The 14,647-nt window shown below is 50.5% G+C and overlaps 6 protein-coding genes across 6 annotated transcripts; 4 read left to right on the forward strand and 2 right to left on the reverse strand.

Moving 5' to 3' along the window:
• Window positions 1–375: 375 nt before the first annotated feature.
• LRP88_14719 (HET domain-containing protein) lies at window positions 376–2,781 on the forward strand (the record flags this gene model as incomplete). Its single annotated transcript, XM_083251054.1, has 1 exon — window positions 376–2,781. One exon carries the CDS (start codon window positions 376–378, stop codon window positions 2,779–2,781), a length of 2,406 nt encoding a protein of 801 aa, XP_083093089.1.
• Window positions 2,782–3,196: 415 nt separating this feature from the next.
• LRP88_14720 (uncharacterized protein) lies at window positions 3,197–4,159 on the reverse strand (the record flags this gene model as incomplete). Its single annotated transcript, XM_083251055.1, has 1 exon — window positions 3,197–4,159. One exon carries the CDS (start codon window positions 4,157–4,159, stop codon window positions 3,197–3,199), a length of 963 nt encoding a protein of 320 aa, XP_083093090.1.
• Window positions 4,160–5,664: 1,505 nt separating this feature from the next.
• LRP88_14721 (major facilitator superfamily domain-containing protein) lies at window positions 5,665–7,298 on the reverse strand (the record flags this gene model as incomplete). Its single annotated transcript, XM_083251056.1, has 5 exons — window positions 5,665–5,831; window positions 5,884–6,048; window positions 6,106–6,501; window positions 6,608–6,612; window positions 6,667–7,298. 5 exons carry the CDS (start codon window positions 7,296–7,298, stop codon window positions 5,665–5,667), a joined length of 1,365 nt encoding a protein of 454 aa, XP_083093091.1.
• A 576-nt stretch (window positions 7,299–7,874) lies between these two features.
• On the forward strand, window positions 7,875–9,098 carry LRP88_14722 (ASST-domain-containing protein; the record flags this gene model as incomplete). Its single annotated transcript, XM_083251057.1, has 1 exon — window positions 7,875–9,098. One exon carries the CDS (start codon window positions 7,875–7,877, stop codon window positions 9,096–9,098), a length of 1,224 nt encoding a protein of 407 aa, XP_083093092.1.
• A 555-nt stretch (window positions 9,099–9,653) lies between these two features.
• Window positions 9,654–11,345, forward strand: LRP88_14723 (ankyrin repeat domain-containing protein; the record flags this gene model as incomplete). The annotated part of the gene is made up of 1 exon (XM_083251058.1): window positions 9,654–11,345. One exon carries the CDS (start codon window positions 9,654–9,656, stop codon window positions 11,343–11,345), a length of 1,692 nt encoding a protein of 563 aa, XP_083093093.1.
• Window positions 11,346–14,174: 2,829 nt separating this feature from the next.
• On the forward strand, window positions 14,175–14,602 carry LRP88_14724 (uncharacterized protein; the record flags this gene model as incomplete). Its single annotated transcript, XM_083251059.1, has 2 exons — window positions 14,175–14,210; window positions 14,270–14,602. 2 exons carry the CDS (start codon window positions 14,175–14,177, stop codon window positions 14,600–14,602), a joined length of 369 nt encoding a protein of 122 aa, XP_083093094.1.
• Window positions 14,603–14,647: the final 45 nt, after the last annotated feature.

The raw sequence follows: 14,647 nt of genomic DNA on the forward strand, positions 1-14,647 counted from the left end.
GCATGTCGTTAGCGTCTCCGCCTTGCCGTGCCAATTAGTTGAGAGGATACGGTAGTTTACTAGGGACATGAAACAGGGCCCTTGATAAAAAAAGGCTCCTTGCAGAAATTCGGGTTAATTTCAGGCCCAGCCGGGATCAGATTGGGCAGGAATGAAGAAATTGGGCAGCTAGTCTTGAGTCCTGGTGGCAATAAGGTCAAGTGGAACTCTTCATTACCAACTCGTTAAATATCAAATAGTCATCTTCTATGTTAGAAGGTATATGTCCTCTCCTTTCCCCAGTTAAGCTTTGAGCTGCGTATCTGCAGGTTGATGACGAAGTTTATTAAAGGAAGCATTTCTTGGCAGTTGACACAGATCCAAACTACTCACAACATGGAAAATACCTTATATTCTATTCGTTCGAGAAGCCATATTTGGTTTCCTGGCCTCAACAGTCCAGAACCCCCGGAGTCTACCTTCACCACCTCACCAACGAAAGTGCCACTACCAGAGCCATATCCGGGAGACGACCAGAATCTCTGCCCACGATGTCGGAATGTCGAACTAGATGGGCAGACTAGGGATTATTTTGAGACCTGGCACATCTATCTTGGAGAGCTCCTGGTCATTATCAACACCCAAGATTGCGCTCTGTGTCGGGCTATCACAAGGGCTTTATCGCCGGTTCTGAGACCTGATGTTCTTGCGTTTGCTAGAAACGAAGATAATCTCATTCACCTGACTGCCGCCCCAGGCTCTCGCGAAGCTGCCCTCCGTTTCGTCTTCTGGAACACGACACGAAGTGGGAGGTTGAAGGACCTGGAGCCGATCTCGTGGGTGAACAGGGAGAACAGGGCTGAAGGTAATTTCTTACGAATCGAAGACACTTCTCTGGAGAAGAGTAAGCTCTTTAACCCGACATTTTACAAGCTATCTCGTCCGGCCAAGGAGCTAACGCAGGGGCCCTGCGACGTCGAAAAGATGCGGCACTACTTGCGACGATGCCTAGACCAGCATGGTCGTGACTGTAATCAAAATCGTCACGAGCCTCTCCAGTCGCCCTCTTCACCAACTTCGCCAACACCACACAAATGGCCAGAGAGTTTTCGAGGCATCGATGTGGAGCAGCTCCAAGTCGTTCCCGCTCCGCCTGGCTGTGCTTACCTCGCCCTGTCCTACGTCTGGGACCATACCAACATAAATCCTTTCTCGCAATCTAGAGCCACTACGTTCCCGGACTTTTGCAAACCGCAGGGTCTGTCTCTATCAAGACTGCCACAGACCATTGCCGACGCTCTTGTCGTTTGTCGCAGACTGGGCGAGCGGTACCTCTGGATCGACGCACTGTGCATTATCCAAGATGATCCAGCTGACGTGGCGGCTCAAGTGACGCGCATGGGCGAGATATACAGCCTTGCCACAGCTACGATAGTTGCAGCATGTGGATCTAACGCCAGCAAAGGGCTCACCTGTCTACGAATTCGAGACCCGCCCCAGGCAGCTTGCTCCGTTCGAGGTATCCAGTACGTCGCCAACGAACCGCCGCTTGACCTAGCCATCAAAGACACATTATGGTACACACGCGGTTGGACATACCAAGAGTACCTCCTTTCCAAGAGACTGATCGTCTTCACATCGTCGCAGGTATTCTTTATATGCGGTGAGGATAGCTGCCCTGAAGACACCGTCTTCCACGCCCCTCAGGCTGGGTGGGAATATGAGCGGTCTCTCCATCACCATTTGGTTTCTTGGGATGCACCTGGTGGATCTTTTGCTGGCTCGACCTGGAAGCTGTACACCGACACAGTAGCAGGCTATACGAAGCGGCAGCTAACATTCGCTTCGGACCGCTTGCCCGCCATCTCAGGAATCCTACATACCTTTGGGCTCTGCACCGAGGATAGATTCCTATGCGGGCTGCCGGCAAAGCAGTTCCCCTGTGCACTTCTTTGGCAACCTTCAGGGGAGTCAGCAAGGTCAGAGACGTGCCCCAGTTGGTCGTGGGCCGGCTGGACAGGACATGTTTTTCACCCGGCAGACCAGGCGGCGTCCGAATTTAATGATTCGCGGTCGCCATTCGTGTCCGCGTTGCAGAATTTGCGGTTCCAGGGGGCCAACGGCGTCGAGACTCCTATCGACCAGAAACCGAGAAGCAACGAGGTCCCGAGCTGGTTTGATATCTATAGGCCACCAAAGGAGAGCAAAGGCGGAAAAAACAAGGTTGACCCACACGAAATAGCAGAGGGAGCAGAGCCTGCTACAGATGTGGCGGCCACTGATCTACAGTCGGGCCATCTCATATTCACCGGAAACACAACGCGGCTCTCCATCGTCCCGGATCCCGACGCTCCCGCCCCAACAACTGGCCCAGGTCTTCATAGATACCGAATCCAGCGCGGGGCAAGTTGGGTCGGCACCATATACCTCACAGCAACGCAAGCCGCTTCCTATCCTGCCCGTACTGATGACCTCGAGTTCCTGCTTCTCACACACTGCACCGTGGAAAACTACAACCTCGTCTATTTTTTGCTCGATGGTCTTGGTGATTGGGATTGGGCAGACGAGAACCCGGCCATCTTCTACGCCAAGTTCTATGAGGAGGCGAGGACGCAGACTCAACCGGGGTCTAGCGATGATGCGGGGGCTCCGAATCGTGGCAAAAGCGTGCGGCCAAAGATTGGCATTAGTCATGTCATGTTATTCGATAGGGTCGGGGAGGTTATCGAGAGAAAGGCTGTCGGTTGGGTGGCACAGTCGGGGGTGGATTGGGACGAGAGCCAAGAGTTTTGCTTAGGGTGACGAATATCTGGTAGTCATTATTATTGTATTCAATGACGAGTCCACAAGAGATCTTCAGCCACCATAGCAAATTTCAGTTATCAATACATGACGGCATTGGGTTTCAATGCCGCAAAACGCCGAGGAGCAACGAGAAGAAGCCCCAACTCTGCGATGGTTTCAGGGCCCGTGATGAAAGTAGCTAGCACAGGGGCTATAGGCGGCTAGTGCCGCTTGAGATAGTGAAAGAGAATTCATTGCTGGCATAATAGGCTCTAGCAACCCGATTCTGAATTGACACTCATCACTCCAGGCATCTCGATAACATGGAGAGGGGGGAGGGGAAGATGGGTCAAGTCAAATAACTTCTGAGGGCGACAGTTTATGTTCGGTTGTGGGATCGAGCTGAATTATATAGAGCGAGCTGTGTCTATCCCTACATAGACGTGTCGGTATCTGACTGTATCTGGCCCCATTGCGGCCAAGTATCCAAGTCTCCATCCATAATGAACATCTCCGACCCAATGAAATCGGGATACAAGAAAGATATATCGCTTGGGAGAGAGATATCTCCGACCGGGAAAACGACAGTATTGCCCCCAGCTAAAGAGCCGCTCGCTGACAGTGCAAGAGGCTGACAATCTGGTCGAAGTTTCTTAAACTGGGCTGAAACGATATCGCCTAATATATGGGCAGCATGACATGGTAGGCCAATGGTTTTGAGCCAGTTGATAAGATTGAAGATGAGGTTGTCAATGCTGGAAATATCAAAGTTGGCTGCTTGTAGCTTTGACTCATAGGCGCGGACAATGCGGCATAGCGTGAGGGCCGAGAACGTGACGATGTGGTAGATGTGATCTGTCAAATGCCGGGTACGTTCATCAGCTTTATCAACAGCTAGATTGATGATAGCTTTAGAATGCCGGATCATGTCTTCAAGGATGGAATTGTGCATAACGGATTTGGGTGACTTGAGTGATTGGTAATAGGTGAGAAGATGCGCAAAATGGAAGCCCATCTGGAGGAACTGAGAGCGAGGTCCGTCTTGACCGAGTGAGTTAACAAGATAGCCCGAAGTTTGGTCAGAGATAAACGTACGATATAAACCTGTCCACTCTCGCTGCCAGCTCTGGAGAGCGAGCTTCGTGTCTTCCAAATCTATTTGAGGGCGACCACACTTGTTGTAGATAATCCAGTATAATTCAACCTCGGCTACCATTCTTGATTCATAATTAGTAATCCCATCGAACTTGACAAGCTCAAGGCAGCGATCAATCTGAGTCTGGTTCAATAGTGAGTGTCGGCGAGTACCAACGCAGTATCTATGAATATCAGTAGCTGCCTCCAGGCAGGCTTGAGCGTCACTTACTGGAGATGAGCAACGCAGAGGTGATTCCATAAGCACCAAGAGTCGAATTGCAGTCGACTAGGTCCCGACATCGACCCCGATCTGAGGACCTCTGAGAAAAGCGGGCTTGCGAGGGCTTGCTGTAAAGCATATCCGGTCAGCAACCAGCTATCAATGCTCAACGGTACTTGGCCGATAGTTGTGGACCATAAACTCAACACAAGCGCAGCCTGGAAGAACTCGATCGTTTGAGGGACCTCCAGCAGTGACGACGCGACGAGGCGTTTTGCTTCTTCGAATAACCGAGGGGCTAGCTTGTCCGCGAGTTCCTGAGTTGTGTGCCTGACTGCGATCAAGAAGATGCTACAGAGTAGCAGCGGAGACTTTTTTACTTGCAGCAGAAGGGTCTCTGTTGGCAAGTCTTCTGGAAGCCGGACCCATCGATTGTAGTGAAAGTGAAACCTGGTTTCTCGGATTAGCTCTTGCAGGTTCCCACATGCAAGCTGATCTATACTTACAGTTCTAGGAAGGAGTGGGCCGTTGATAAGGGGACGAGTCCTGATGAAATGACGTCGGATTGAAAGACAGGGTGAACGGTCTGTTCTGGCGAGTGTACACCAGCGTCGGTAGCGGCATCCCTGATCAGAAAGACTGGTGCTGGATCTAGATCAGGGGCATTAACAGATTCGCTCGATCTGATTGGACGTTGCGCCTTGTTTGATGTCCCACCGATCTCATCAAGTCGAGAATCTAGTCGATCTACCAGAGCCCCAACAGTCCTCTCCAATCGTTCAAGTCTAGTTCTCGGTATCAATGACTCGCGTTCGCCCGCTGAAAGTATAACCAACTGCACCTTTCATCAATGGAACTCGTTGGACGTGAGTTTTCTGGAGTTTCGCCAGGGCCTCGCCTTCTATGAGTCCCAATTGGCGAACGAGATGGCCTATAATTGTTCCGGCAGTCCAGAGAGCACGGCTGGGACAGCGTTCTGCATCGAAGGCAAGTACCCTTGGAATCGTCCGAGGCATAGCAGCGAGTTTTGTATTTGCGACAAAGGTCGCATGCCTTTGATGCTCTGCCGGATCGCAATGGAGGCATTTCGCCTTATTTTAAGGTCGTGACGGGGTGGAAGCAGCATTTGGCTTGTTGATCGTAGTTGAGCGATTGCGATCTTTCAAGAGATATGTCGTGCTCATAGATCACGTGATCGCTGGAGATAAGGAGCTCTTAGTCCAGGTACCCACAGCCGCGACTAGACACTGAGATACCGAGGCGCTGGTTAACTTTGCGCTAACGAACTGATAAGGGAATCATGAGATTCGGGATTCCCCGAGGCGATCGTGAGTCCCGGTCACTCAACTCAAGCATAAGGAGTAGGTTTCAGGAAGTAAAGAAATGACTCAAGCCATTGATTCATCTAGAATGTCTATACTATCGACCAAAGATCTGTGAAAATGATTGACCTAAAATTGAAAACAGCCTCTGTCGGGCCCTGCTTAAATTTCCATCACTCTGCCAAATCCACTGACCCAACTTGATATGCCTGGTTCGATTGCCTATTTACCGCCCGTTTCCTCAGACGGAGCAACTCGAAATTCAGACTCAACGCCAGCGTCACCATGATCAAACAAGCGGTAAAGCAACTTCCAGACCAGGATCACAACTGCTGCAGCGATAGCGCACCCGGCAGCGATACTCAATCCACGAGTGTATCGAGGGGCGTCTAGACATGTCAGAGGAGCTTTCCGGAAAACTGCAGGTTAAAGATATCTCACCTTGTGCCCGAAAGAGCTGGTTGCCAGGGAAATTGGCAAGCTGGATGCTCATCACATAAGCGGCCAAGGCTACAGGGCGCTTGTAGTCTTGCATTTTCGTCGTGAGCCAGGCTGCACTGATTGCTTGCGCACAGCCCATGCCCATCTGAGTCCAAACAACTCCACCTGCAGATAATAACGATCAATATTTGCGCTTTTGATTCAGATACAGGGTTTTCTTACCGTAAAGCGTCCATTTACTGACGTTGTCGGGTGCCAATGCCAGCCAGAGCAAGCCAACTGCACCCCAAAGATATCCCACCGCAATGTGGAACCCTCGCTCGCGGAACTTATCGCTACTAAAAGCCAGAGATACCGACCATATCAGGGCGCAAACGCTACCAACAGAGTTGAGTCCGTTCGCCTGGAGGGAAGTGAATCCCAGAGACTTGATGATGGACGGGGCGTAGGTATTCATCGGTGAGATCATAACCATGGAGAGCAGGGCGGCCACAAGATGACCGTACAGTCTCCAATCCATGAACGTTTCGAGAATGTGGGAAGGCAGCACTGGTTTTCCGTATCGAAGAGCTTTAGTAGGATCGTTGCGGATGACGCGTGTGACGAGGATCGACGCTTCTCGTTCGGTGAAAATGTTGAAGGATCTACCAAAGAAGGACTTGGGTTTCGCCGCAGAGTGAGGGAAGTATAGATAAGCTAGAACTCCTAGGAAGCAAGTGAGGACGCCCTCTGCGAGTTGTTAGTATTTAGGGGAACAACCACGACACGAAGGACGGTATAAACTTGCCGATTAGGAACAACCACTGCCATCCTTGGAGACCGCCTCTCCCTCGAAGAGAGAGCAAGCCGATAGAAAGGGGCCCGCCGAGAGCACCCGCGAAACTGTTTGAAGCCCAGAAAATGGCGTATCGTAGCGCAAGCTCGTTGTTTGTATAATATTTCGAGATGTAGAGAGCAAAGCCGGGGATGTATCCACCTTCGAGAGCTCCCACAAAGAACCGAGCGGCGCAAAGTCCAGTTGCATTCTTCAGGAACATCTGAGACCATGTTGCAATGCCCCACAGGAACATTGTAATTGGGAGGAACCTCTCTGGGCCCATGTACCTGCTGATCAAATTAAAGGGCAGCTCGGTAACGATGAAGCCCACGGTGAATAGTGTCTGGGCCAGATTGATGTCCGAGTTGCCAATGTTGATGTCCTCTCGAAGAGTGTCGGTCAAGGCATTGCCGATGTTGGTGCGGTCAAATTGAAGGAAGCAGAAGCATAAGACGATGAAGGGGAGAATGCAAAAGTCCACTTTGAGCAATGCTCTCCTTGTTTCGCCGGATTCGATGTTGATGGTGGCATCGTAGCCGGGCACATTGATGGCTTCATCTGCGATGATGTCGCCGTGCTCCGACGTTTGATGCAGCATTGGATTGCTCTTTTCAGAAACGGAAGACATATTTTCAGCGAGATTCAAAGAGTAGATCGCCTATTGGAAATATGGGGTGCTGACTGCTGCTCTACATTTTCTTCTTACTGGGCTACTGGCAGATTTATAACTGGATGTTTTGGAGATGCTATTGCGAGGGTGCAAATCAAGCCATGAATTGACATCGCGACGATAATGGCGTGCTGGCCATGCTTCGCCTATGAGAAGGCCTTATCAAGCTTATCATTCTGGCGCCCTGAAGTTGGTGCCGACGGGATCTTATCAGGCCGACGGCATACCGACGGTAAACCGGCGGGATGCCCCGGGATGCCGTCGGGACACTGATAACCTACCAAACAGGGTGAATTGCGCAAGAAATCTTCTTAAAAAAATATCTCTTTGACCAAATTAATCACAGGCTCTGAAAAGGAGTACAAGTACAGCAGAATTCCGTAGGAGCGATTTAAAAAGCACCTTTTTGCTTGGCTTGGATCAGACACCTCTCTCCCATACGCCGCATCTTTGTATCCCAACACCCCCGTTGAACTCGACCTCACCCACATTTTCGTTTCTCAAATGGAGCAAAACACGCTCAAAAGAAGAGGTGTCGGTCTCACCGGCGTCGACAAACAACGGTCCTTCGGTGGCTACACCCTGTTCTGCCCCCTGACCAGCGACACTGCCCATCTGGTCGACATCGATGGAAACGAGGTCCATTCATGGAAGCTACCCGGCAGAATCGGTCGCCATGCTAGGATTCTCCCCAACGGAAATCTCGCCGTCAACACACTCCGACCTTCCCCAAAGGATACAACCAGCGACGGAGGCCCATTTCCTTTCCCCTTCTTCAACAAGTACGGTGGTGGGGTCATGAGCGAGTTGGATCCCGACGGCAAAGTTGTCCGTCAGTTTATTGATCCTCTGGGTCATCATGATCAATACCACTATGGTGATGGTCGTATCCTGTACACCAGCCTTGAGGCTCTCTCCCTAAAAGAGTCAGCCAAGGTGGTTGGTGGAGTACCTGGGACAGAGATTGATGGTATTACCTACGCGGACACCATCAATGAGGTTGATGAAAAGGGGAACCTACTATGGCACTGGAAAGTGTCTGAGCGGTTACCTCGAGATGAATTTCCTCTTCAGCCTCACTACACTCGCGAGCACTATCCTCTGATCAACTCGGTGCTCCCCATGCGAGACGGGAAACACATTCTCGCATCCATGCGGTCCGTTTCTGCTGTCGTCATCATCGAGAGATCCACAGGGGACATAGTCTGGAAACTCGGACCAGAAGTCCTCGCGCAGCAGCACAACGCTACTGAGCTGGAGAACGGCAACATTCTCATCTTTGACAATGGCGCCTTTCGCAACGGCGAGTCAATCACCTACACCCGTGCCATTGAGGTGGACAGGGCAACAAAGGAGATTGTCTGGGAGTATCGAGATCGCTCACAGATGCTCTACTTCTTTACTCCCTTCATGGGCAGCGCCCAGAGGCTTGCTAACGGCAACACTTTGCTGTGCGAGAGTGGATTTGGACGAGTCTTTGAAGTCACCAAGGATGGATATATCTGCTGGGAGTACATCAACCCGCATTTTTTCCCATATCCTGATGAAGTGACTGCAAAGATATTTCCGGGAGAGTCAAATGCTCTGTTTCGCGCGTATCGGTACTCGGAAGAAGAGATTCCCTGGGTTAAGAAGAAGCTGGCAGGGTCAAGGGGGGCAGAGAAGGGGGTCGATGAAGGAAAGGAGGGCGCATCAGGAGTGCTGGGTAGTATTTGCCGGCAGCAGTAGCAAGTTGACAAGATTCCAATCGCGATCCTTTTGAACATAATTGATGAGAACTGTTTCACAATATCGCCCATCGATTAAGCCAACAAGGACGCGATGTAAACTGCAATACAATCCGTCCCTGCCAAACCCCAGAAAGAAGAACAGGCATAATTATCTACTCGCCAGCACAGACGGCAGCAAACGAATACGAGCTTGATGCCTACGGCGACTACCTAGTTGGTCTTAGTCTCTTGACTTCTCTTGAGAGAAAAAGTTAAAAGTCAAAATCCACGTCAACTCTGCCCGAAACAGGCATTCGTACCGTTTTTCATCTGGCGTCATTTCTTAACGGCCCCACAGTTGCAGGCACGGCTCAAGCTTAGCTTATCACAACCTCAGCGTTCAGATTTAATATTTAAGGCTATTCTACTCCCCCTTGCCCTTCGTGAATGGATCGATTGCGTGGTAAACACCGTCGACTAGTACCTTACTCAGTTTCTCCTTGTTCCCTCCACGTCCCTCTCTTGGCAGCATCATACACGTCATCTATCCCTCGGCACGCCCTTCAACAGCAGCATGGTTGACGAACCTTACCCCTGGGAAGCAACACATATCGTCGCCGCTGCCGCCGGTGATGTTGCAAAACTACAAAAAGAGCTAGACAATGGGGTGGATTTGAATGACACTGATCACGAATATGACCAAACCCCATTGTTCTGGGCTGCTGAGAAAGGACATGACGATGTTGTGCAGCTGCTCATAAGATACAGCGCTGATGTCAACTTCATTGAGCCTAATCTTGGTAAAACGCCCCTGTTGGCGGCCACTGCCAATGGTCATGAAGCCGTGGCAAGGCAATTAATTGAGGCGGGCGCCCATGTCAACACCAGGGATGCAAGTTGCGAGACACCCTTGATCGTGGCGGCGAAAGATGGCAGCATCTCGTTGGTGGAGCTCTTGTTAAATGCAGGAGCCGAAATTGATGCCAAAGGATGGCATTATGGCCAGACCGCCTTGTCTCTTGCAGCGGCGAATGGACACGGAGACATTGTCGAGTTTTTACTTCAGAACAACGCTGCGACAGATATCGTTGACGAAACTGGTCGAAAAGCTCTAGCATGGGCTATCGAGGAGGGACATGATGATATTGTTGAGATTCTGGCAAACCAAGAGGCAGATGCGGGTTCGACAGGCGCCGCTGGAGAGGGCTTGACAAGTGAAATGCTCTTTTCCGCTTATCCCGATGTCAGCGGTGGCTCCAATGAAGACCGTCTCGAATGGGCTTTTAAACAAGGGTACATATCGGTTGTTGAGGAGATTCTGGAGCAGGCTGTCGACCTGGAGCACAGAGACGAGACTGGAAGGACACCTCTTGTACTCGCTGCGTCAGAAGGGCATGTCGAGCTAGTCAAACTTCTGCTCGAGAAGGATGTCGAAGTGGACCCTAAAGACGAGGAAGGGCGGACTCCTCTCTCATATGCAGCCGAAAATGGGCACATGGAAGTTGTAACCCTTCTCTTGGATAATGGGGCTGATCTTCACTCTGAAGACGACCAAGAGATGACACCGCTGACGGTTGCGGCTTTGAGAGGGCACGAGGAGATTGTTTCCGCCTTACTGGAGAAAGGGGCTGACCCAAGTCATTGGGACAGCAATGGGTTTTCGCCACTATTACACGCTGCTTTCGAGGGACATACAGAGATAGTGTCCATGTTACTGGAGAGGTGCATGGACCCCAACACTCGAGACAAGGAGGAAGGCAAGAGTGTGTTGACCTGGGCGGCAAGTGACGGTCACTTGGAGGTGCTCAAATTGCTGCTGGCGAGAAATGTTTCACCCAACGACGAGGAAACCGACCAAACGCCCCTGGGTCTGGCTTTGGACAATGCAATCGACACAGAGGATTATTCCTCCGTCAAGCTTCTCCTCGAACACGGAGCGCAGCCTTTTTCGGAAGTGTACTGGGATAATGTTTCACCATTGGAGGTCGCAGTATCAAACGGCCTTGATGAGATGGTGGAGCTTTTCATCAAGGTCAAGCCTGCTTCGAGCAAAGCCAAGCAAGAGCATGTCCGAAAATCTATTTGCCAGGCTGTGGAAATGGATAGAAAGGGCTTGCTTGATTTGTTATTTGAGCACTATGCCCCCGAAGACCCAGATGCTGAAACGCCATTGCAATGGGCAAAAGGCAAATGCTGCGGGGCCGAGGAGGCTGTCTGTCTCTTGAAGCCATACTTTCCAGATAATGCGGATCATACGGGCAGCTAGAACAGGGCGAATACCCAGGCTCAAGACTAGACAGATGACGGGGTTGATGAAGGCCCGGTAGAGACATTGACAGCGATTTTTTGCCAGTCTCGAGGCAACTCAACACCCAGGATAAAACTCGTTATAATCCATATAATTACAACACAGCTACAAAGAACTGCTAGCTTATAATTACTACCAGTAAACAGCCAAGTATGGATCCAGAATGAGTCCGAAAATTTGCCGCGTATGGGGTTGCTGGCTCTCCGGAATGGCTTCTGGAAGAGCTGGTCGAGGTCGGGGTCTGGATCTTGTAGTCATCTTGAGCATAACTTTACCTTCTATCTTCTAAAATGGTATAACCCGGTCAGGTTCTAGTTGCGATCTTGGCAGGATCTTGAGCCGTTCTCTTGTCTGACCGGTCGGCGTAGACAGTATTTAGCCGTAGCTACCGTCCCAGTTCCTACCAGCAGATAGGTAGCATGGTACCTATAGTAATCAGCCATAGTGGATATACTTGTGAGTTGCACTTGTTCTCTCCCATTGCCAGTCAGCCAGAGCGCTACTTTGTAACTTCAAATTTATCGTGTCAGCGGTTCGAATTGCCAGCTTGGCGGTGGCTGAGGTACCTCGTTGAAACTCAGCCGCTCTTGGCGTAGATAGGGAGTATCCCGAAATTTCTAGCGTCCTCTGTTCATACCCCTGTTCCTGGTGTTGGTTAAAGTGCTCCTCGCATGTGGCTTACAACAGACACCAATAGCTAAGCGCCCATAAGAAGGAGAAATCAGGCTCGCGGTAAACCAAACTTACCACCCAAAATTGTAAGCAACTAGGCAAACTATCATCTCCACTTTACCGCCGTCACGATCCTTGTTATCTGCAAGTTGGCATACTGTAAGGCTTTCAGCTCATGCCACGTATCGCGACCCAGCTCCAGGTTGTGTTACCCTGGCTCAAACTTGAGTTCCTCAATATCTTATGTTAAGAGCTTGAGGTCTCATTCCTTTTCTTTTCTGCAATCGTTCAACTTGCTCCCGCCGAGATGAATACAGAGGCCTCTCAATCAGCCACTAGGCTGCCAGTTCACCCTCAAACTCACGATGATGACTACTGGACTGCCGACCCCGTACGCTTTGACATTGATCTGCGAGCAAATGCGGCCGTGGTTCTCTGTTCTCACGTTGGCAGTTACATATTGCTAACAGTTAAGTGATTATGATGGATGGACTAAAAATATTGCGCTGCTTGAAAAGCGGTATTTATGGCATCGCACATGCCTCCAACTGATCACCGCCAAGAAAAACGACACAAATTTCCTACGTAAATTTGCGATCCAATCTTCAATTTTTGGGCTGGTTTCACTGATGGGACCTAGATGTTCAAAAATCATTCCTCGATGACGCAGAGGCGATGAAGCTAGACCTATCAATGGTAGGTAGATTATGTTTCCCGACGTAGGTGCCTACAAGAACAAGGGTTTCTAATTGACTAGTAGAAGGGAAAGGCGAATATTTTGAACTTCTGCAAGTCCCTTTGAGTTTCATTCCACCAAAAACCTTGCCACTGACCACCCCCTCCCTTATCAGCTCCGTATCACCGCTTCTGCGGAACGTGGAAGACGAACAACAACTCCCCAATGAAGAAAAAGGACTGCTTCGGGTCAGCCCCACAGTCCTCAGGCATCTCGCGTCAGCGTATCACATACCGAGTGCCTTTCTTGCATCTCTCACTTTCCGGGTTTTTTTTTCGCGGAACGGTGTTCCGACGCCAATCCAAGCGCGAGCGGGACTATTGGTGTTTACTCCCCTGCAGAGTCGCAGTCATATCCCCAGACATAATGACATCACGGCCCGAAGTGCAGATGAGCCCATTCAGTTATGTCCATTTCCAGGGCCGAAACATCATTATTGCCGGTTATACGATCGGGCTTTACATAAAGCGTGACTGCGAGACCAGGAGGTTGCGGGTCTTTGTCGTGCGCTGGGACAGTCATGGGATCAGCGCAAGGTTTATGGTCCAAGAACCTCTCGCCCAGGTACAGGGCGGTCTCGAGCGACGATCCAGCATGGACCTAGACGGCAGCCCATGCTTTGTACTTGTCGTTTACATCGCTTCCATACTGCGATGGTGGGATAACGTTTTCTCTTACTTCGACGCCGAACTGACCAGCCATGTACGTATATCTTGATGAATTTAACCAGTGGATTAATGTGTTGCAGGAAATAACGATCCAAAGAGAGATTGCAAACGAGACAGAAGGATTCCTCAAAACCAGCAAAGCTCTCAATGCGGCTCTCCACACCATGGCTGCTCACCTCCACCGTTACAGGACCGAGCTCCAACGTGTCGACCTGGTCCTCTCTCATCTTCGCAAACGCCATAAGGAGATGACGTACAAGTCGAGGCCAAAACAGAGGGATGAAGGAGAAGATGGAAGGCAGGAGGACGAAAAAGAGGAGGGCGGGGAAGAATTCTCACCAACAGACCGAGAGCTGCAGAAAATTGAGCAATTAGCGTCACATCTAAAAATCATTTCTTGCTCCTCGGACGAGACGGAGCGAAAAGTGCAGAACATCTTGGCTCTGGTAAGTCGACAGCTTCCTTCTTCGCCCACCGGGCTAATTTTCCTGCTTAGCTCTTCAATCAAATCCAAGCCATCAACGACAAGACGTTACAGGTTATCCTCAACGCTTCTCAGCAAGAGAACCGGATCTCGCAAAGACTATCCTTGGCTTCTCACATGCTGTCGAGAAGTATGAAGAGAGACAGCATCGCTATGAAGACGGTCAGTCTCTCACGGATCCACACAGAATTAATCACTGACATCAATGTCCCGCGTAGATTGCCATCATGACCCTGGTGTTCCTCCCAGGTGCGACATTTGCGGTAAGAAGTCCTATCTTCTCTCGTAGTGCCGTCTCGGAAACTAACCAACGAGACTTTAGGCCATATTCGCGATGCCATTCTTTACCGAGAACAAATACCTATCCTCACCGTCACAAGTCTGGATCTGGGTTATTCTCACTGCCATTCGTACCGCATTCACCTTCGGTGGATATATCCACCTCGTGAAGCGTGGGGAAATGACTCTTGACGATCCCGAGGATGACAGCGCTACCGCCGCGTTGTCCGATGGTACCACTGCTTCGAACACACCATCAGCGGTCGGAAACGGTGATAACATATCTTTCGATGGCAACAAGCAACATTGGTGGCAACGAGTCTCTCAGAGAGCATCCCATGGCGGTATTGAACTGAGAGCTCGTAGGGGATCGTAAGAGTGGTTTGGGTTACGTGCTGAAGAGAGTAGTAGCTGTATCTGG

This window comes from Fusarium phalaenopsidis (assembly GCF_050370095.1).
Source record: "Fusarium phalaenopsidis strain FUZ10S chromosome Unknown contig_32376, whole genome shotgun sequence".
In the NCBI taxonomy this organism is placed as follows: Eukaryota; Fungi; Ascomycota; class Sordariomycetes; order Hypocreales; family Nectriaceae; genus Fusarium; species Fusarium phalaenopsidis.